General features: G+C 40.7%; 1 protein-coding gene across 1 annotated transcript; it reads right to left on the reverse strand.

Annotated features, from left to right (window-relative positions):
* Positions 1–7,228: 7,228 nt before the first annotated feature.
* cfap69 (cilia and flagella associated protein 69) lies at positions 7,229–21,134 on the reverse strand (the record flags this gene model as incomplete). The annotated part of the gene is made up of 24 exons (XM_080442565.1): positions 21,032–21,134; positions 20,818–20,877; positions 20,528–20,593; positions 19,171–19,280; positions 18,994–19,070; positions 18,797–18,895; positions 18,374–18,526; positions 17,932–18,109; positions 17,702–17,825; positions 17,380–17,428; positions 17,143–17,264; positions 16,545–16,776; positions 15,980–16,144; positions 15,728–15,840; positions 15,408–15,526; positions 15,130–15,211; positions 14,773–14,965; positions 13,831–13,968; positions 13,051–13,127; positions 12,595–12,792; positions 11,637–11,723; positions 11,417–11,500; positions 11,025–11,183; positions 7,229–7,378 (listed from the first exon to the last, which is right to left on the reverse strand). The coding sequence occupies exons 1-24, from the start codon at positions 21,119–21,121 to the stop codon at positions 7,229–7,231; spliced, it is 2,925 nt and encodes a 974-aa protein (XP_080298691.1). The 5' UTR covers positions 21,122–21,134.
* Positions 21,135–21,774: the final 640 nt, after the last annotated feature.

The raw sequence follows: 21,774 nt of genomic DNA on the forward strand, positions 1-21,774 counted from the left end.
ATGTCAAATGAATCTATATTAAGCCATCAAAGCAGTACCATGACTTGGAGACAACCCATAGACAGTCAACAGACGTTGATGAAACAATCAACAAAATATTGTGAGTGAGCTTTAAAAGCCTCTTATCTAGTTGCATGGACGACTTTCCAAAAGAAAAAAAAATCTTGTAGATCTGCTATTTCTTAATAGCCGTAACATAAAATAGGGTTAAAGAGGTTAAACTGATTTAGTTATTTAGTTAGTAAGTTGGGGACCCCCTGGAACCCCCTCAAGGTCCCCTGGGGGTCCCCGGACCCCACTTTGAGAACCACTATACTTAATGTAGGTTAGAGTTGAATAACACAAATACAGACCTTACACTTCCGACAGGGAAGATATGAAAACAATTATAGTATTATAGTGTGAACTAATTGGTAGTCGGACTGTCTGAAATTAGATAATCTACAGTTGCTTTTCATCACTATGTTGCTGACAAGAAACCCTCCATTGTGTTGACACGGCAACTACAAGGATTTAGCCAAATGTGTCCTTGATGTAGTGCAGTGGTGCACAGACTTTTTAATTAATTAAAATATACAATCTGAAAAGTAAAAGACCTGTCTAAAACATTGGCTTGAATAAAAAAATCACACCCTGTGTGAAGTGGGCGGTGTCTTGCTAGCTAATCACAATACTGAATGGAGTCAACCAATCATGTACAAAAAATAAATACATTTATTGAAACACTCTTTATGATGGACGAAACCATAACTTAAAAAAAACAAATGTATGTTTTTTTTAAAGTTATGGTTTCTTATATAGGGCTATGCACATGTGTCATGTGACCCTGGCCAATCACAGTCCTGAATAGACTGTGATTGGCCAATCACGGTGCAGGGTTAGGCGGGGTACATTTTTGTACATTTTTGGCCAATCACAGCGCAGGATTTGTTGTACAAATATCCAAACCTCACGGTTTCACCGCCCGAAAAAGTACAAATGTTTTGGCATCAAAATATACATACAGTTTTGACGAGGTGTGACGGTTAACCCTACCTGGTGCCTGCCCGGGCTCGGTGCACGGTGGGCCTGTAACCCCAGGGGGGCTTATGGTACCAGGATGGCACAAATTAACAGTTCCGCCCCCGAATCCCTCGCTCTACGCGGGGGTTTTCGCAGCCTGTCAGCATGCTGCAAGGTGGCAGCCCCACCAGCTGACTAGCCATCACAGGGCCAACTACCCAGCATAGTGAAAATAAAACAGTTACGAAACCAATTAAAGCAACTAGAAGAAACCGGACGGATCATCCCGGCAACAGACCCCTGCCTGCCCCCGACCTACGACATTTGGATCTCCGACAAAAAACCCACATAGCCTGCTGGAATGTCCAAACACTCCTGCGCCAGGTATCCAACACTACTCTCCCGTGAACTCTCCAACTACAACATTGCCCTTGCTGGGCTTTGCGAGTCACGTTGGCGTGGAACTGGAGAGACAATTGCCGGCGATCACCTCTTTCTCTGGAGCGGCCCGAATGATGGGAGAGGCCTCCATGGTGTAGCCCTATAGCCATCCCGCTATACCAGAGGAAATCCGTCATCAGCTGGAAACCAGTCAGCGATAGACTACTCTCTGCCCGTCTCCTACACCAACATAGGAAGATGACAGTTATTGTCGCCTATAGCCCAACCGAAGTCACTCCAGACGAGGCAAAGGACACTTTTTACGACCAATTACAAGACGCCATCCAGGCAGCCCCCCCTCACGACATTGTCCCGTCTTTATCGACAGTACCACCAACGATAACGGCCAACGATTATTGAATCTATTTGGAGCCACCAACCTCTGCATTGCCGACACATGGTTTCCCCGGAAACGGATCCATCACTGGACCTGGTACAGCCCAGACGGAAAAACAAAAAAAGCCATTGACCACATCCTCATATCCCGCCGATGGAAGACATCGATCACCAACTGCCGTGTCTTCAGAGGTGCACAGCTTGCCAAAACAGACCACCGACTGCTGATAGCTGACCTGCGGCTGAAGCTCAAAGCAGTGGCATCAACCAACGCCTCACCCAGACTGGACTCCTTTCGTCTGCAAGACCCGGCCATCATGGAGTCGTACAGGTGCTCCATCGCAAACCGCTTTAATGCGCTCTCCAGTGGGACACCTCAGGACTGGCCCCACATTAAAAATGAGGTCATTGAGGCTTCCACAGAAACCATCGGGCGAACAAGACCTGCCCCCAAGAAGCCATGGATATCCCAGAACACACTGGACATCGTAACAACAGACGAGCTGCCCGTTTGCGAGGGGACTTGGACCTGTATCGGCGCCTCAACAGCCAGCGCAACATCTCTATCCGACGCGACAGGGAAAACTTCTGGAGCAATCAAGCGACAGCCATGGAGACGGCTTCCCAAAATAACAACCTGTGGCAGCTATTCAACCTCCTCCGCCAAGGGAAAGCAGGGCCCCGCCAGCGCTCTTTCTTAGTGAAGGACGGGGCCGGCAACGTCCTCTCAACTGAGGCCGACTGCATCAGCCGTTGAAAGGAGCATTTCAGCGAGCTCCTAAACCATCCCCCTGCCCCGGAAGACCCCACTCCCACCAGACACTCCACCACAAACCCGGACTGCTCCATCACCCCCGTCTCCCCAGCCGAAGTCAAAGCAGCCCTGACAAAGCTTAGGAACGGCAAAGCCCCTGGCATATGTACCATCACAGCAGAAATGCTGAAGGCTGGGGGAGAGAACATCATCCTCTGGCTCACAGAGATTATCAACCTCGTGTGGGTCTCTGAGTCGCTGCCTGATGACTGGAGGCGGGGCATTATACTTCCCTTCTGGAAGCGAAAGGGAGATCAGCTGACCTGCAGCAACCATAGAGGCATCACGCTCCTCTCCATCCCCGGTAAACTCTTCACCCGTATCCTACTCACCCGAGCTCTATCTGCAACCAGAAGCAGACGCCGCCAACAACAAGCCGGGTTCATGCCCAACCACTCCACCACCGACCACATCTCTGCTCTTCGGCTCTTAATAGAAAAGGCCCGGGAGTTCAGAAAGGACCGGCACATGTTTATTGCCTTCATTGACCTTAAGGCGGCCTTCGACACTGTGGACCACGGGTCCCTCTGGAACATCCTGAAGTCCCTCGGAGCCCCAACAAAAATCACCACACTCTTCAAGCAGCTGTACCATGGTGCGGAAAGCTGTGTGCGTGTGAATGGTCGGGACTCTGAGTGGTTCCCCATAAACAGCGGGATAAGGCAGGGCTGCGTCGCTGCCCCAGAACTCTTAACCCCTAGCAGCCTCCGTCATGCAGTCCCTATGGAGACCGCTGTGGCGACACCGGCACATATCCAGGGAGACAAAGCTCAGAGTCTACAATGCCTCTGTCATTTCTGTCCTCCTGTACGGCTCGGAAACATGGCCGCTGAATAACACTCTGGCGGCCAGGCTCGATGGCTTCGACTCCAGAGCCCTCAAGAGGATCGAAGGCATCACGTGGAGCCAGCATGTCACAAACCGGGCCTTAAGAGAGAAAACCCAACAGCTCCCAGCATCCCGTCTTGCAGCAATGCGACGAGTGCAGATGGCCACATCATCCGCCTGCCCGTGGAACACCCAACAAGCACCATCCTGGCCTTCAATCCCCAGCAAGCCGGTTGGAGACGTCCCACGACAGACCCAGATGGAGAAAACTGGTTGCTATGATTGGCTCTACTCGCCTTAGATGACAGCCCCGCTGCCTCATCTATAAGAAGTGCAAGAGGACTAAGTAAGTAAGTAAGCAAGCAAAGTAAAAATTACTAACATTTTAAATAGATGAAAATACTGTTACACTGGTACAAGCTTGTAACGTGTTGTGATTCGATGCATTGTGAGCTTGTAGATCGGCTATTTTTGATTAGTCAAATCTGCAAAGTAACTACCGGTAGTAACTAAAGCTGTCAAATAAATGAAGTGCAGTAAAAGGTTCAATATTTGTCTCCGACTTCTGTAGAAGTATAAAATATCACAAAATGGATACACTCAAGTAAAGTAAGTAAATATACCTCACAATTGTACTTAAGTACAGTACCAGAGTATATTAACTCTCCGTTTTAACCATTATGTACCTTTGAAGTACTTATTGCCCTTCCACAATTATGTCTTGTCCTGTATGCAAGAGTGTTGTTGACAAACCTTTTGGCTTATTACTACTACCGCATCTACCCTGTTTTTCATTAGCATGTCAACTTACATTTTTAAACTTCTCCACAAAAAGCCCAGAATCCATATTTTCATGAAAACTCAGATATTTCATATAGTTAATATTGATACATGCAGACATTGCGTCAAGTATGTTAAGAGTAGTCTATGTTGACTTAAATCTGAGTTACAACACTTTCTTTCTTTCTTTCTTTCTTTTTCCTTTATTTATTCAGGGAAGCCCATTGAGAGCAAGCTCTCTTTTTAAAGGACACCCTGATAACAGCATATAAAACATATAAAATACATACATAATGAAAAACAATAACAAACATTTGAATCATATTACAATCATTACAGATGCAAATAAACAGTGTTACATGAAACAGGTGCAGTTACTATGAAATGTGTCCTCAAGAAGTACCCTAAATGTCTCTATTGAGACCAATCGCTCCAGTTTTAGAGAGTCCTGAAGTTTGTTCCATTTGTGTGGAGCATAATACATGAAAGCACTAAAGCAGTCTTTCCTTGTTCGCTGCTCTTACGTGGACTGGTATATCTAATGTGTGTTTGTGAACGTGTTGAATGTCCAGTAACCTTTGGTTCTAAAAGCGAAGATAGGTACAAAGGAAGCTTACCACACAAGGCCTTATAAATGAATAAAATACTATGTTGCTCTCTACGTACTGCGAGAGATGGCCAACCCACTTTATCACATAAAATACAGTGATGGGTGTGATAATCATCACCAGTGATACAACGTAGGGCACTGTGGTAGACTGCTTCAAGAGGCTTTAGTGTGGAGATTGAAGCATGCATGTACATTTGATAGATATTATAATGGATATAATTGAGTAATTGATCGAGAAGGGGTTTACTCAAGAAGGTTTTCAGTTTGAATTTGAACAACAACAGAAGTATAGTTGTGAGCTGTTGTGGTTGACATTATATCATGGTGGCATAACAGAATTTCAGACTTCTGAACTATTAGCCTACGATATGAAAACACATGCATGGACATAGGCCTTATACTGTTGTATGAAACATCCACTGCTGGGTCCATTTCCTTTATAGATATTTTAGTAATTTAAGCTTGCTCTACCAGGTGCTCAACCGCCGGTTTTGGCCAGTCCAGGCCTATAGAGCAGCAGCAGGGGGGACATATTGGGGCAGAGCTAGAAACAACCACCTGATACATGTACTGTATGTATGTATGTACAGTAACTGCACCACCTGGTGTTAATGCTTTGGTTAACTCTTAGTGTGGCTTCCTCCCTGCTGTGTTTCTCGTTCACAAGTCATCAGAACCTCAGAGTAAAAAATCACTTCCCTCTGCTAATTTCTCTCACATGAATCACTCCATACACTCTGTGCAGTCATCCAGTAATGTGACAATATCTGTCTCAACAGCACTGTCCGCATGGATGGTTCCATTGAAGGATAATGGCGTTGTGATGTTACATAAGTGTTTCAAAATGTGACAGATGCCAATATGTAAGATTCCCAAATTCTGCAAAGTACACACTAGTCATGGCATTTGAGTTTTATTGGACATTTCATTCATCAAAAACGATTACAAACAGTTATGTAAAAGATTATATTGAATTACTCAATCTTGAGTGCCAAATGCCGGGGCAAAAAACAGATCAAATAAAGAAAAACATTTATTATGTCTGGTTTTGTTCTGTATTCAGCTTAGCAATAGAAACAAAAAACAAGAAAAACATTCAATTGGTTATGTTTGTTTTTGGGATAAACCTCTCTTTACCATCTAAATCTAAGATTACACTATTATTATACACACCGTTATACTCTGGCACTAAGGTGCAGAGTTAGTGTCGAAGTGTCCTTGAGCAAGACGCTGAACCCCTAATTGCTCCCGATGAGCAGGTTTGTGCCTTGCATGGTTTCCTCCGCCATCGGTGTATGAATGTGTGTGTGAATGGGTGAATGTAATGCACAATCTATGTAAAGCGCTTTGGATAAAAGCGCTATATAAATGCACCATTTACCATTTAAAAGATTTACAGGTTGACAAATAATTATTGCCATACAATTACAATAATCTGTGGAAATTGTGATTTGTTAAATATGGTTTAGAATTTCTTTGAGAAATAAAAAAAAACCTTTGCACTAATTTACAAGTAACTATCTTCAACATTTTGCTCTCATAAAGTGAAACGTTTATGTTATCAAACTAAGATAAGATACAATGTTTTGCTGGCTGATGGAATACATAGTCACATTGCATTTTCCTGACAGGACGCTTACTTTTTCCTTTAAACACGATACAAAAACACATTCTTACTTCCTTCAAGTAGTTACCTTGAAAACGACTTTTTCTCTCCATGCCGTCCATTACAAACCTTTTCCAACATACAAAAACAAAGCCAATGCAATGATCTCTCTCTCATACCAATTTCCATTGAAACTTGGGAACTACAGAACAATTGGAACTATGGAACTGTTACTTGAGGGGTATAGGGCAGAGCTCTGGTAAATGTTCTAACCTTTGCAAAGGATTGCAGCCTGCATAGATAATCTCTTCCTCTCTGTTTAACCCATTTTGGACCTGAGGCCGATTCTGAAAACGACTTCTAAATCCTACCTAAGTTTTCTGAAAAACTATATAACTATATTAAATATATATATATAATTAATATATATGTTGCTATATATCGTCTCTGTCGGGTGGAAACCTACTGTATAATGTCCTAAAGTGTTACTTTTCAGGATTCAAATTCAAAAGTAGCAGATATATAAGCTCAAAACGCATCGCTTCGTGCCACGTTTGGAGCTTGTATATCTGCTACTTTTGATACTTTTGTGTGACGCTGTAGTATTATCAAGTAGGGCATTCATTTACGAAAAAAAACAAAAGTTTAAATATGGAGGTTTCTGCCCGACAGCAATGATATACGATATATAGCAGCAACTAAAAGGACACAGAGGCGTTCCCAGCTTGAAAGGCATAACAATGGTCTTCATAACAGGTCTAAATGGGTTAACCTCAGCTCTTCCTATAGTGGCCAGTAAGGGCCCACCTCTTCAGGCAGCATGTTGTTTGAGATGGACCCTCTCCGCCATTTGTCTGGTGCTGTAGAGTGACAGTCCGATACCCACTGTGGCCATCGTCATGGCGATGGGGTTGATGAAGCTGCTCTGTGGCTGCATCTGGACCTCACCTGAGACCTGTCTCTGGAAATGGGGGAAGACATGCATAATAATAATAATAATAATACACAATGAGAAATATACACTTTATTCCGGTTAGCTGACACCAGCTATCAGGCTTATAAGTAGGGATGCACCGATATATCGGCCACATATCGGTATCGGCCGATATTTGTAGTTATCGGTATCGATATTTCCAGTGTCTTAATAATAATGTGAGCCCTAATAGCATCACACTGCTGTGAAACAATTGCTTTACTGAAACAGTGCCCTCTCAGAGCTGGGAACTACACTATAATTGCTTTCCTGCTGTATGAAAGCTGAACAATAGGCAGCCAACTCTGGGCGCCATTTTTAAAATATGTATTTATTTATTATTTTATATTTACATTCATTTTATAAATGGGGAGCCAAATACATTTTTGTATGACATTTAAAGCCCAATATTTCTACAATTGCTACAAATTGCTACAAAGTCTGTGGATATCCAGTCATTTTGGACATAAACAAGAGGTTGAAGGGTAAATTTAGGTATGATAACGATGTACTGTGCATGTTCAAATCATATACTTTATATAATTTCAGACCTTTTTCCAAAGCATACATTTATAATAGCCAATTTAACACTATGTTTAGGTGCACACTATGAAAACCTACGCCACATGGCCCAAGGCAGTGAAACAAATGATGTGGAAACAGGTGGAGAGGTCAGTTTCTTGATGAGATTTATAACTCTCAAAATAACGTAACCACTTGAACCCCGGCATCCATATTCTGCGAGGGAACATTTGCCAAAATAGCTGTTCTACAAGACGCGTTGTGAGCTTAGATCGGCTATCTACAAAAGACATTTGGTGTAGGCTGAAAAAAGATGTAAAGGTACAGTTGCAACTCACATCTGTTTTAGCAAGTATTAAAAGGTTAAACAACCTAAAAGCTTACAGGCTGTTTCGGAAATTATTTTAAAGTGTAGTATTTTCTTTTCACTATAATTTCTATTCACAACAATATTTAAGGATCTTGAGGCCACACATACATACACATCACGTACATTCTCTTGTTTAGTAGAAGTGAATAGTCTGCTTATTACTAATTACTGAGTTACAGCCACATGAGTCACTGTTTGTTGGAACAGTTTTGTTGGAGCAGGTTGTATTAATGATGTGATCACTGAGTGTTTATTTCACATAATTTAATGTAGGCCTACTATACAGTAAGACTACTGTGTTCAATTTAGGGTATAAACTGGGTGTATGATATATAAAAAAAAAAGAAAAAGAAAAAGTTTGCAACAGGAATATCTTGCAATAAAAGTATTAAAAAAAAGAAAAGAAAAAAGGGTATAAACCCATGTCAAAACCTGCCCTGTATTTAGAGGGTTGTTGAGAGTTGGTATTGGGTTTATCATGTAGATCATGAGGTTATATAATGTAACCTCCTGACATCAGCTCTTTATGAAATATTAATTTCCACATGTTCCTGAGCTCTGCTCCTTTACAGCATTACAGCATTTTTCTTACGTTTGGCCTGAAGTTTGCCAAATACTTATACAGTCCATCAATTTCACAAAAATAATTGAGATTGATGTATGTCAGCTTGAGGTATTGTATTATAATTATTTGCAGTGAACAAGTACTGCTACATTTATTACAAGCAGACACTAACCTGGAGGAGACGGAAGTAACCAGGTGTCAACCTTCCCAGTCTGATGATCATGTCTGCTGCTGGAGATCCTCACATGAACCCACAGTCCACCTGCACGGGAACCATTTTTCTTGTCATTATCAGGATTCAGGACAACTATTCTCAATCTAAAACCAGTGTGAAATACAGCTGCAAATGGTACATTAGGAGTATTGGTTCTGCAAGGTAAAAATCTAAAAAAAGATGGAAGCCAACTCAAAAAGAGTCATACTGCATAACTTTCATCAGAAGACATGTACAATGTCCATGGAGATCGTGAATACACCTCTAAAGAAAACTATACTTTCTTGACAAATTACAAAATAAATAGCATTAAAATCAATTCTTCACTTCTGCCAAATATTCTCAACAATCACTTTGAGAAATCTGACTAGACATTTTAGTGTAGGCATAAATAAAACAAACTGCATTCCAACACCATGGAATCGATTGTAGACTCTGGACTAATCTTTCAAGAAAGCACAAACTCCTTTTACAGAAGTCGACAAGTTGTAAACCATGGGGAAAAATCCAGAGGAAGCATGCTGGCTCCATCCTTACCTTCATCAATCCCTGCAGCGCACTACGTTCCCAGACAGACACCATGCGTACTTAGCCCTGAACAAAGAGTGAAAGCCTGTTGTACAGAGGAAGATCCGATTGTATCCCGCTCCCAAGTCTTTTGTACAGTGCATACACACCCCAGTCCCATCCAATGGGACAGACATGAACACTCACAGTAAAAGCCCTGGGGCTGTCCAGTCAGCAAATGGGAAGAGAGGAGAGAGAGAGAGGAAGACCTGCTTCTGTGCAGCATGTTGCACGCATGATGGAATATGTGTGTTAATGTGCTGCAGCAGCTTATGTAATGTTAAACATTTTGAAACAACCATTAAAAAATGTAAGTCACCTAGTATGCAATTATCAAGTCGTTTTGTATTATAACTTGCTGTCCTATACTGAGGAGAATTAACCAAGATAATTAGTGTTGAAATACATTCAAAGTAACCTTTATTACCTTCTATTCCTGTGATGTCACCCTGGTGTATGTGGTTCCATGTTGTCTATTGGTAGCTACTGAATGAACCACTTTATATGGCTCAGTTATAGAGAGTGACTATTACACTGCACCATCAAGAGTAGAAAAATCAATATTAGTAATTTGAAGTTTCTAAAGTTCTTTCTGAAGTTTTTAATTTGATTTCTGATACAAATATTTTGTTTTATATCAGCATGAGCCTACAGTACTTAGATGTGCTCTAACCTGCAGCAGACATACAGGCGAGCCTGGAGTGATCACAAAGGGTGGTCGGTCACTTCACCACAATGGGGGAGGGTAGACAACAAGATGCTGATTGTGCAAATTCTGACCTCATCTCTGCATCTGTTCACCCAGTCAATTACATCACCACACAATATTTACAATTGCTGACAATGAACTGACAAATGAACTTGAAAACATTGGCATACAGTTTAATAATGGCAATTTATATCTGCATCTTTTGTCTTCAATATAAAATTCCACCATTATGTGAATAACCAAACAACCAAAACAAAAACAATATATCTTTGAATAGTGTTATATTATTATTTCTTATTTTAACAAGAATCTTTTTCATGTAACTCATAACTTGTGATTGTGAACGTGTGATTATTCTTACAAATGAATTTACGGCATGAAGACTTCAAGACATACCGTAAACTAAAGACAAACAATAAAAATGAGGTGTGTTTACACTCCACTACATCCCTGATATTGATTTTATTGACTTTACATTCAGTCTTATGCTACTACAAACTTACTGTAAGTGATTGGAAGAATATTTATTGCATTTATTCAGTGTAACTAATAGCTTAGGGTGTGTGTGTGTGTGTGTGTGTGTGTGTGTGTGTGTGTGTGTGTGTGTGTGTGTGTGTGTGTGTGTGTGTGTGTGTGTGTGTGTGTGTGTGTGTGTATGTACATATTGATTATTTATTTGACTGAGACAGTGCTGAAGTAGTCAGGGTCCTGGGTTAAAGAGGAGACATTGTCCTGTGCTTGCCCATGGATGGGCACTTTTTCCAGGGTCAACTCAGTGCTGACAAGGGTCCCTCCACTCAGAGGAGCAGTGGTGTTATTTAAGTTCATTACTCTGCCACAGAAATTCTGAAAAAACACACACACACACACACACACACACACACACACACACACACACACACACACACACACACACACACACACACACACACACACACACACACACACACACACACACACACACACACACACACACACACACACCTTTTGAAAATGTATCTAGTATGATCAATATTAAATTAAATTGTTGTAAGCCTGATAAAGCACAGGTTTATTGTGTTTAGTCTTTGTTGTGTTACCTCAATAGGATGGAACACGGCATCCTTGTGCTTTGATTTGGGTCTGGTGGACTCGACGTATTTTTCCCTCTGAGATTTCACCTCCTGGAATGATAATGGGACAAAAGGCTTGATGATTATAATTAACCTCACTAAACGGCTAAATGACAATAAACATCACACTGAAGCACTTAACTGAACAGTTAGGTGATGTGCTTATATTGGTGGATGTGATACAAACCTTTAGTATGTTGTAATCTGATGTCTTGGACACATAATGGTCCCAGGACTTAGCCATGAGCTCCCGTTGCTTCCAATGAGACTTTATCTGTGTTATACAAACACAGCAGTTATTAGGACTAATAAATAAGTCAGGTTCCCATTCCTTAAAACGATACATTTGCAGTTTTTGGTAACAAAACACATTTGAATGTTTATATTCACATGTTGACCTCTGTGATGATATACATTAAACATAACAGTTACAGTACAGTAAGTACTTGGACACTCCCATATTGTGGATATGTTCATGTTCAAGTTCCCTGTAGAGCCCACACACCGTCTTCAGCGCAAAGGATCACTTTATTGAGACGTTTCGATCCTCACTGGATCACCTGTTTCAATCATTGAATTGTGTACCCCCCCCCCCCCACACACACGGTGTGCCACCCCACAAACAGCAGATGAGACTCATCACCCTTGAGGAACTGGGAATTTGACATGTCAGAATACACGATGTACAAACATACACAATTACAGAATACACAATACAATTGTATAAAAACATTTAAAAACTGTTTCACCAGATTATTTAGGTAAATGGGTTGTCACCTGGCTGCAATATTTTCTGTAACTCTACTCAATCAATACCATATTCATGTCAAGTTCCTTTTATTGTCATTCATAACTTTACATCAGATCAGGGATGCACAGCAGAACGAAATTAGGTTGCAATGGATCCGTTAAAAACACCACATGTATGCTCTAATGGATTTGTAAGCCTCTGCTGCAGACAGCCGACGATGGCGGACAACAACAAACAAAACATTGCACCTTAGAATTCTCCCTGGGAGTGACCAGATGAGCAATACCATTGCTAAAAGAACTGTATTTTAGCCTTGCAGTAAAATCGCCTCCCAGTAGGTAAATTATCACGGATGATTATACTGTGCAACTGAACATCTCTCATGCTCACTCACCTCTGTGTACACAGTGTTCTCCTCACTGATGTCCTCCTTCTCTTGGTGCTGCATGATGCGGACCTGCTCTGCAGCCACCCTGCGGGCCGTGTCCTCCGTGATCTTAGAGATGGTGTCCAGGGCCTCCTCATCAGGGGTGACCGGTCTCACACCGTCCAGGGTCAATTCCCTGCTGATTTCGTCCCACACCTCTCCAATCTAACATTTTTACAGCATTAGATTTCGGTTCAGGGCTATTTTTATTCATTCATTCAGCAATGGTTGTTGTGCTATCTGAATTTATTTGGTTTTAAATACTGAGGAACTGTGTACATTACAATGTGATTGGTTGTTCAATCAAACATGTGATATTTTGTATATGACATTTATTCTAACCACCCATCCAAGAATATGAATCATACAAATGCATGCCTGCATCATTGTTCACAGTGTTATAGTAACACCTACAGTATCTACCTTAAAGTCCAGATATCGGTTGACGATACAAAGAGTGACGTAATCCTTAGTTGACAATCCTGGAAGGTCTTGAAAACCTGAGGGTGTTAAAAATGATAATGTGTGTTTAGATAACAAAGCTTGCAACAATAATTAGCTCATCATATCTAACTTGTAAACCACATTATCCATCCACCAGTGTGTATCTAATTATGCACCATAAAGTGTAGAAAATGTATCAGTTTCGTAAGTCAGTAAATTTGTGATATTGTCCGTGAGTGAGTAACAACTTAAACCACTGGTTTAAGTTGTTCCAGAGGGTCCTCAACTAAATAATTCATGGATGATATAAATGGACCCATGGGGGTCTGTAACTTTGAGAGTATTACAGGTTCCACTTGTACACTGTCAGAGTTCAATTAACACTGATGATTTTACAGTGTACACTGGGGACCCAGAGATAAAAATCGTATCAAATGTCAGTCCTTGGCCTAATGCATATCAAATGCCCTGACGTATTAAAGGAGTAGTTCACCCAAAAAATGACGTATTTTCTATCAATTACACCCCATGAAGCCTTGAATTCATGATGAGCTTGTAGATCTGCTATTTTTGAAAAATCGTGAAAATTTGTGCTAAAATATGTATATATTTTTTAAAGCTAACATTTTTAACTCAAATCTTCTTCTTCTTCATCTTGCTTCTTGGGGGTCACTGTCACAAAATATGAGATGGGAGTCCGCAGCCAAAAATGTATCATTTTGGGGGTCCTTCACATGAAAAAGTTTGAGAACTACTGACCTAGTTTACAGAAGATGGAGTAGATCTTGGAGCGCTGGTTCTCTGATACATCCATGACTGCTGCACTGGGTCTGGTACCAGGGTAGGACACCTGTTCCTCCTCCTCTTGATAATAATTTAGGATTGGCTTCTTGGGATCTGACCATCAAATATGGAAATGGGAAGTATAGATCCATCAAATTAATTTTGTTTAAAAGAGGCATCTAAAGTGTTGTCACATTTTTTGGAGTTTAGAGTTTATCAATTATTGTTACATAGGAGGAAAATGATTGGGTGTGCTTGTTCACTGTTTTAATAATAAGAGACTGGCACTATTAGAATTATTGGTATTGTTCTAATTGTGGCAGTTTTAAACCAAGAGGACATCTTTTAAGCAGAAATGCTTCCTACCAGTTTATTTTTGTATAAGGTTGAACTTGACTTGGCAGTAAGTGTTACGTAGCTCTATATTCTGGTAGTAATCATTGCTAGAGAGCGTTTGTTCGCTAACAGGGGTCTCTCCAGCTCTTTATTAAACAAAACATACATTTTCAGGTTGGGATACCAATTGTATCCAATCAGGGGAGAGAACACAAGCAGGATACAGGTAAACCAGTGAAATGGAAGTGATGACACAAACTTAGAGTAGACGGAATTGAAACTGGAACACAATAAAATTGAACTGATTGGCTAAAATTGGCAACCCACATGAAAATGTATTTCTTTTCTTATTAAAGAGCTGGAGAGACGGGGTCGGTAGACCAATGATATTGAACAAACACATTTTACTCTACCTTTACATGAATGAGCATGCAGTAGTTCAGTGCTTTGCTGCCGGTGGTCATATTGGCCATCGTGGCCCTCTGGTTGCGGGACAGTTAGCCTAACCTTTAGGCACATGTAATAAAAATAATCTAAACCAAACCAAATGTAAACAAACGTGTTAACCAGCCATGGACTGACCTGTGATCCGTCCATGCGCGTCTCTGCTGACCCTAAGCTCCGCCTCCTCCTCCCTCCAGAGATGTAACAAGAGGTGTGGTGCCGTCTGGCCCTTGTCCCCCCTCCAGGTCCGGATGTGAGAGAGAGTGTTGGGGTTGTCACTGAGTTCTAGAAGGGTTGCCAGCACCACACTGTGCACGCTCCTGGGGCTCGACTGAAAGAGACATACCAAGGATTCTAAAACTGGAACCTCTGGAACCGCATCAAAGTGGACATTGTCTGACGTCAATCCTGTTTCTGTGCACTGTCTACTACCAAAGCCTGACCCCAACACAACAGTTAGTCTGTAGGCTGGTCCAGCAATTTGAAGATACTCACGTGAAGTAAGTCCAGCAAGAGAAATGCCCCTTCTTTGGCCAAAAAGTAATCTTCTGTCGTGTAGCAGCCCACGATACAGGACCTGATATGACACCAATACACATCATTTAATGTGTGATTTCAATGGTACAGTAACTATAACAATAACGTTTCTGCCCGTTTGCTATAAAGTCATGTGACTTTATTGTGTCATCCTGAGGGTCCCAATGTCGATTGTTAATATATTGTACTTTAATTCATGAATTGGTTTATCGAAGGACTGTGATAGATGAACTGACCAGACACAGTCCACTGTGGAGAGGATGAGCCTGTTGTGTCCCAAACCACTGTAGAACTTCTCAGGGTTTATCTTCAGGAAATGCACTGCCATCTCAACTCCTTCAGTGCCAAACAGTTCCTAAAGCAGGGCAATGTAAGTTTCTCTTTTTATTCTCTTTTTAAGGTTAGAACAAAGCACTTAGGTCTCCAATGACATAAAGAGAACGTTTCTAATCAAGTTTTTAAATGTGTGTTGATTTCCACCTTTTTGCAGCTTGGCGAAAAGTACCAGATTAAAAATAATAATATGAATTTTCCCAGTTCATGTTCTGAGCGCTACCTTTCTGTGCAGGTCATTCTCACACAATGCTGAAAGGATTAGCTGAATATCGGCTTTGATCTCCAAAGTCACATCGTCCTCATCAGGGCCGCTTTCCATTTGCATCAAAATCCCTACAAAAGTGAAAAATACGATTAATTAATTAAGATGTGGAGGTCTTCAGCAACAAACTAATGTCAATCAAGATTCGGATTTGAACTAATACATGTATAATATAGTTTAATCATGGAGGATCTCCCATGCACTCATTACCTAGAAGCTGGCTGATGGTCCCTTGATCACAAAGGTCCTGGTTGACCGTATCATTTCCCAGGGAAGTCATGGACCTCAACACCCTGATACAGTAGCGCATTTGAACCTTCTTACTACCCTTCTCCCCAGTGCTGTGGAAACCAGGACTCTGGCCAAAGGATGCATCTAGAACAGAGATTATGAACATATGGAAAAATGTTGGGATCTTGGTAGCCTTTGGCCACTCATCATAGCCAGTGGCTTATTTGTGTCTCACATAAACGTCAGTGTGAACTGTGAATTCAACCAACAGGGGAGAGTTGTTTAGAATTCATAAACTAAAACTATCTTGAATTAAGGTTATGCACATCTTCATGGTCATTAAGTGTAAATTGAAGGCTAATTTACCACCAAATCTGCATCAAAACCCAAAGATCTGCTATTCAAGAGCTCTTCAGGCACGTGTTAATTGCTGGACGCATTGGCTTTTGTAGGGATCAAACCGCCAACCTTTCAGATAAAGCACAGTGTGCACACAGCTGGGTCACCCTACCAAGATGTATCCTATTTTCACCTTCATCCCCACCTTGTTCAGTGCACCACTCCAGCAGTAGCAGGAGGCAGTTGTTGCCCTTTAAGTTGATGTAGTCCTCCAACATGGGAGGTGCCACAGTGGCCAGCGTGGCCAGGCCCTGGAGCAGCAGCTCCTCCTGCTGTGTGGAGGACCAGTGGCGCACGGCCGACTGGCCCTCTGAGGAGGAGACGGGAGGCTTCACCAGAGTTAGCAGAGCCAGCATTACGCGACCTTCTTTAAAGAGCTGAGAGACACAGAGACGGAAGCCAGGGATACACAAGATGGGAGTGACAAACAAATGTATCTACTGTATATCAGAACCACAAACATGACACGCTGTAGTATATAAACTGAAGCACGCACTGACAGCACTGTTGGTCTTTTTTTTTTACTCCAGCCACACTGAAATGTAAGGTAAACTGTAGACAGTGACATTTCTATTTTGTTTCTAAAAGTCAGAAACTGGAAATTATGCCAAAAGTCAGAAAAAAACAAGAAACAGAAAACACATTGTTCCTACTTTTGGCTCCTATTGGGTATTGGTCCACAACTGGCCCATTGATTCAAACAACAGCATGTCATTGTTACAGTCTGAAAAGCTCCAACTGACCTGCAGAGCAGACAAGTCCTTTGACAAGATGACCACCAGGTTTAACAGTAATTTCTTCATCTCAAAGTCTTCATTGTTATAGGTCAACTTCAGGTTGCGGACCAAAGGGTTGTGACTTTTGACTAAAGATACAAGATAAATGAAGCTATTTTTATTCATTAGCCCACTGAAAGTGGTATTTATTCTAAATAAATTAAATTGCAATTACTGAAAATAATAAGAAAAAGGATGCCTCACTCTCTGGAAATGTGACAAAAAGCATGAGCTGCTTGGCAAACAAACTCTCCTGATAAAGAGAAACATGTCAAACATAGATATAAGCGCAAAACAACGACAACAACAACACTAAATTATTGGCTATAGTTAAGTAGCCTGGAATCCAGACAGTGTTTTTTTTTCTTCACTTAAGTGAGAGAAAAAAAAGAATCTGCCGAACGGAGCGAATCAGTCTGGATTCCAGACTAGTTAATTGCCTATAAAAAGCATAAACTACACAGTTTTCTGATCAGTTTATGTGATTGTCTTATCAATGCAATCATTATTAATGTGCACTACTTACAATGAGTGGGCATTTGGGATTTTCAGCTACAAGTGTTGTGATCACGAGCAGGTCATTCCTGAGTTGGAGATCATGATGTCGTGAGCCATTCAGCAACAGGTGAAAAAATGCTTCTTTTAAAACCCTATGACATAAACAAAATGAACAACATGATAACGTTTATACAGACTAGACTGAATGTATAGCTCTGGGTGTAATTTTAAACACATTACTCAAAATGAGACACATACACAATGCAGTCAATGTTGCTTAGTTGAGAAGTGACCTCTTCCTTGCAGCCTCTTTCTAGCAAGTTCCACAGGATTTCTGTGGAGCGAAACAGGATTTGCCCGGACGGGTCAGGCTCATTCATATGGAGACAGATTGTCTCTGCTCCCCGTGTGTTCAGTATTAATGCACAGTTCACATCTAGAGTGGAAAAATAAAACATGATTAAAGAGGTGTGATTAAAGCAACCCATTGACCCAATGACATTGACAAAAGGACACTTAAAGTCACCGTTTTGATTGTTCCTTCTGATTTCTTCTTAAGTAATAAGATGCTTAATGCACTTGAGAGCTGACTACTTAATCTAATGAAGGAGGGTAATCTCTGTTGTATTGACATGAGTGACGGACTCCACAGGCCTTTAACTCCCTGACCACTTGTGGAAGAATAAAAGCAATTGTTCACCTGAGGAGCTGGAGAGGATCTGAAGTGTTTGCAGGACCTGAAGTTTCACCTCAGGCTGGTCTTCTAGTACAGCCATGGAGAGGACCATGGTCTCAGCCAACCCACTCTGCTCCAACAGCTGGAGCTTGTAGCCAGCATTGGTGGGTTGGAGACCTAAAGAAGGAGAGTTAATAATCCCATCATTCCTATATGTGAGATAGTACAGTATTTTTGTAACACATGTAATGGGGTCATAAAAACAAAGTAAGGAATCACGAAAGAAAGAAAGAAAGAAAGAAAGAAAGAAAGAAAGAAAGAAAGAAAGGCAAATACCACAACACCACAAGAGCAAAGAGAGGGTCTCACTCATTGACAGTCTAGAGATTGGGTTAGATGTGACAGACTTGACAGATGTGACCACTGGCTTTGAGAGCCAACCCATACCATCCAACAGCTGTTTGGAAGCCACTGAAGTGTAGAATGATTTGACAGAGTCACAAATCTGGTGTCTCACTTCAGCATTTGAAATTCTCATCAAACACCCTGCAAAGTGAGAATAAAAATGTGTCGGTCTTGATTGAGCCTTAACAAATACTTGTAAATACCTGCTCTAAAGAAACTGCTACATCAGCTACACATACCCATGTAGGAGAGGAATTCTTTGACATCACATGCATAAGTCAACTCATCTGATGTCTTCTCCTTTAGGAAAGGAAGCCTATAGGAGTAGAGGAGCACTTCAATATGACACTTAGAGGCTGACTTATATTGATTCATATTGGAATTTGTGGATATGTATGACTCATTGAAATGCTTACCTGCTAATTTTGAGTGAATCACACAACACTGACACATATTCAGGGTGGTCTTTCACTCTCTCAGCACAAATATTCAGAATCTTGGTCATGCAAACCAGATCTCTCAAAAGCTTGACATCGTTGATTCAGGAAACTATAACACTGAGTGAAAAGCTTGCAATGCACATTGAAAGCCTGAGTTTTAACTTGTTGTGCGCCATGTCAAGCACTGCCATGTCAAGCACTGCCATGTCAAGCACTGAAAACAGCCAATCTACAAGATAGAAATTGGCAGCAAGATGTCTAGTGAGCTTGTAGATTGGATATTTTTTGTGCACAGGCGCACAACTAAGTGTAAATCACCCATAACCCTACAGAGACAGGGCAATGAGTCACCATAACACAGTTATTTTCAGGGTGAGGAAAATGCTGACACAAAAAGCAACGCAATTGGAAATTGGGACTTTGGGGAATTATGTGCAAGTCCCCATGGACTTTCCCGAAAGCAAATCTATTAAGGGCAAATGAAACCCTAGGCCGATTTTGTAGTTAATTTTATTGTACAGACTAAAAACTGCAGAAGAGTAAAAACATGGCAGGCTTGTAAGCGACACAGCTGCAGCTAATAACATTTATAATGGGTGTGATAAATTTAGGTGTCCCCAGAGCCATGGGTGTGCCAATTTGCAAGCCTAGACAGTGGTCAACAGTATTGTCATGGAAAAGTATTCAATACTGTAATGTAGAAATACTCTGTTACAAGTAAAAGTCCGGAATTCAAAATGTACTTGAGTAAAAGTACTAAAGTATTCGTATCAAAATGTACTTAAAGTACCAAAAGTAGAAAGTACTCATTATGCAGAAGGTCCCATTTCACAAGTATTCATATTTATAAGATGTATAAAAATCCTTTGCAAATAGCAGATCTACAAGCTGGTCGTGTCGCTTTGCAACGCGTAGATCTGTCTGAAGTGGTTTTGTAATAATAATCTAAATCTACAAAGTAGCTAGTAACTAAAGTTTTCAAATAATTGTAGTGGAGTAAAAGTACAATATTTGCCTTTGAGATGTAGGAATAGAAGTGAAATTATTGAAAATTGGCAATACTCCAGTAAAATGGAAATACTTCAAAATTGTACAGTACTTGAGTGCATGTACTTAGTTACTTTCCACCACTGCATCACGGTACTACTAATTCATAAGGTCAGCCATGCAGCCTGCCATGTTTTTACTCTGCTTTTAACTCTAAATCAGTAAAGGGTTTCATCTCCCTTTAACATGTCTGAGGACAAAAGTGAAGACAATGACCCAACTTGATATTGAGTTGGAAAGAAACTATATGCTCAGAATTAGCACAGATCAAGAATAGTAAGGATACAAATCCATTTTGGCATCTCTTCAACAGTTTCCTCAGTAGAAAAAGGTGCCTCTCCCTCAGGGTAACCTTTAACAAATAAATAAATAATTAATTAATTAATAATAATAATTATGCTTTATTTCAGATAGATCAGAGAGACAAGAAACCAATAGCAGATAAATAGAAAAGACATGCATCCCAACAATTTATTTTTAAAATTTGATTAAATTTATTTTTATGATAAACTCATAACCTAAAATGTAGAACCCACCAAACAAGCACGGAAATGATAGCAAAATGTCTTCACTTACTGTCAAGGGATCCTCCAGGAGATTAATCACCTTATTGAGATCAAGGCTTTTAGTTGTGACCTGCAGAAATGTAATGTAGAAGAATTATTGCAGTGATCATCACTTGGCAGCAAACAATGATCAGAGAAACTCATCAAATAAAAAAGATCAAACTGTTATACAGTAATATAGCTCACATATTCCAAACAAGAAAGCAAAATAAGAAAGTGTTTACCCCATGAATGTACTGCTCCTTGTTTATTCCCGTTTGTTTGATCACCTGGATTTCAGGTTTTCTTCTTTGCGCAACTTTGCTTGAATCCATTTGCAGCTGACAAGAAACTTTTAGTTATGATGACAGTCTTAGGGTAAAGCATAGCGAAAACATCTAGAGCCTTTTAAAACAATGTGTGATTCATGCGTAGCTATAGCTGCCTTAAGTTTGCGTCAAATAAAACAATGATATGATCATATAGATCTTTATAGAGTATGTTGTCTTTAAGCGGTGCGTTTTCTAAAAGAGTTCTGTCTCTTTTTATGTTGGACAGAAGAGCGTATATCCGTTGTTATGGTTACCAGCGTTGCCAAGTCTGCTTATTATAAGCGGCTTTGCTTGTTTTATGTAAAGTTGCTTGTAAATATTGATTAGGCCAGAGGTATTCAACAGGGGGTACGCGACCCCTAGGGGGTCCGCGGAGGTACTGCAGGGGGTCCGCGAAATTGTTGTTTGATTAAACAATATTTTTGTTTGAAAAAAAAAAAAAAAATCCCCTTTTCCCCCCCAAAATGTCAAATTGTCTTTAAACATAACATGAATCCATAGCAAACAGATAAATGGAGGCACAATGCACAATAACATGGTATGTTTATACATATTTTGTAGAGATTTTTTGTTTTGCACACCTACTGGGGCAGGTGCGTATAGGAGCAGGCAATATAAAACACAATTGTATACATAAATAAATATACAATATATGT

Source organism: Gymnoscopelus braueri, assembly GCF_963280865.1.
Source record: "Gymnoscopelus braueri genome assembly, chromosome: 11".
In the NCBI taxonomy this organism is placed as follows: Eukaryota; Metazoa; Chordata; class Actinopteri; order Myctophiformes; family Myctophidae; genus Gymnoscopelus; species Gymnoscopelus braueri.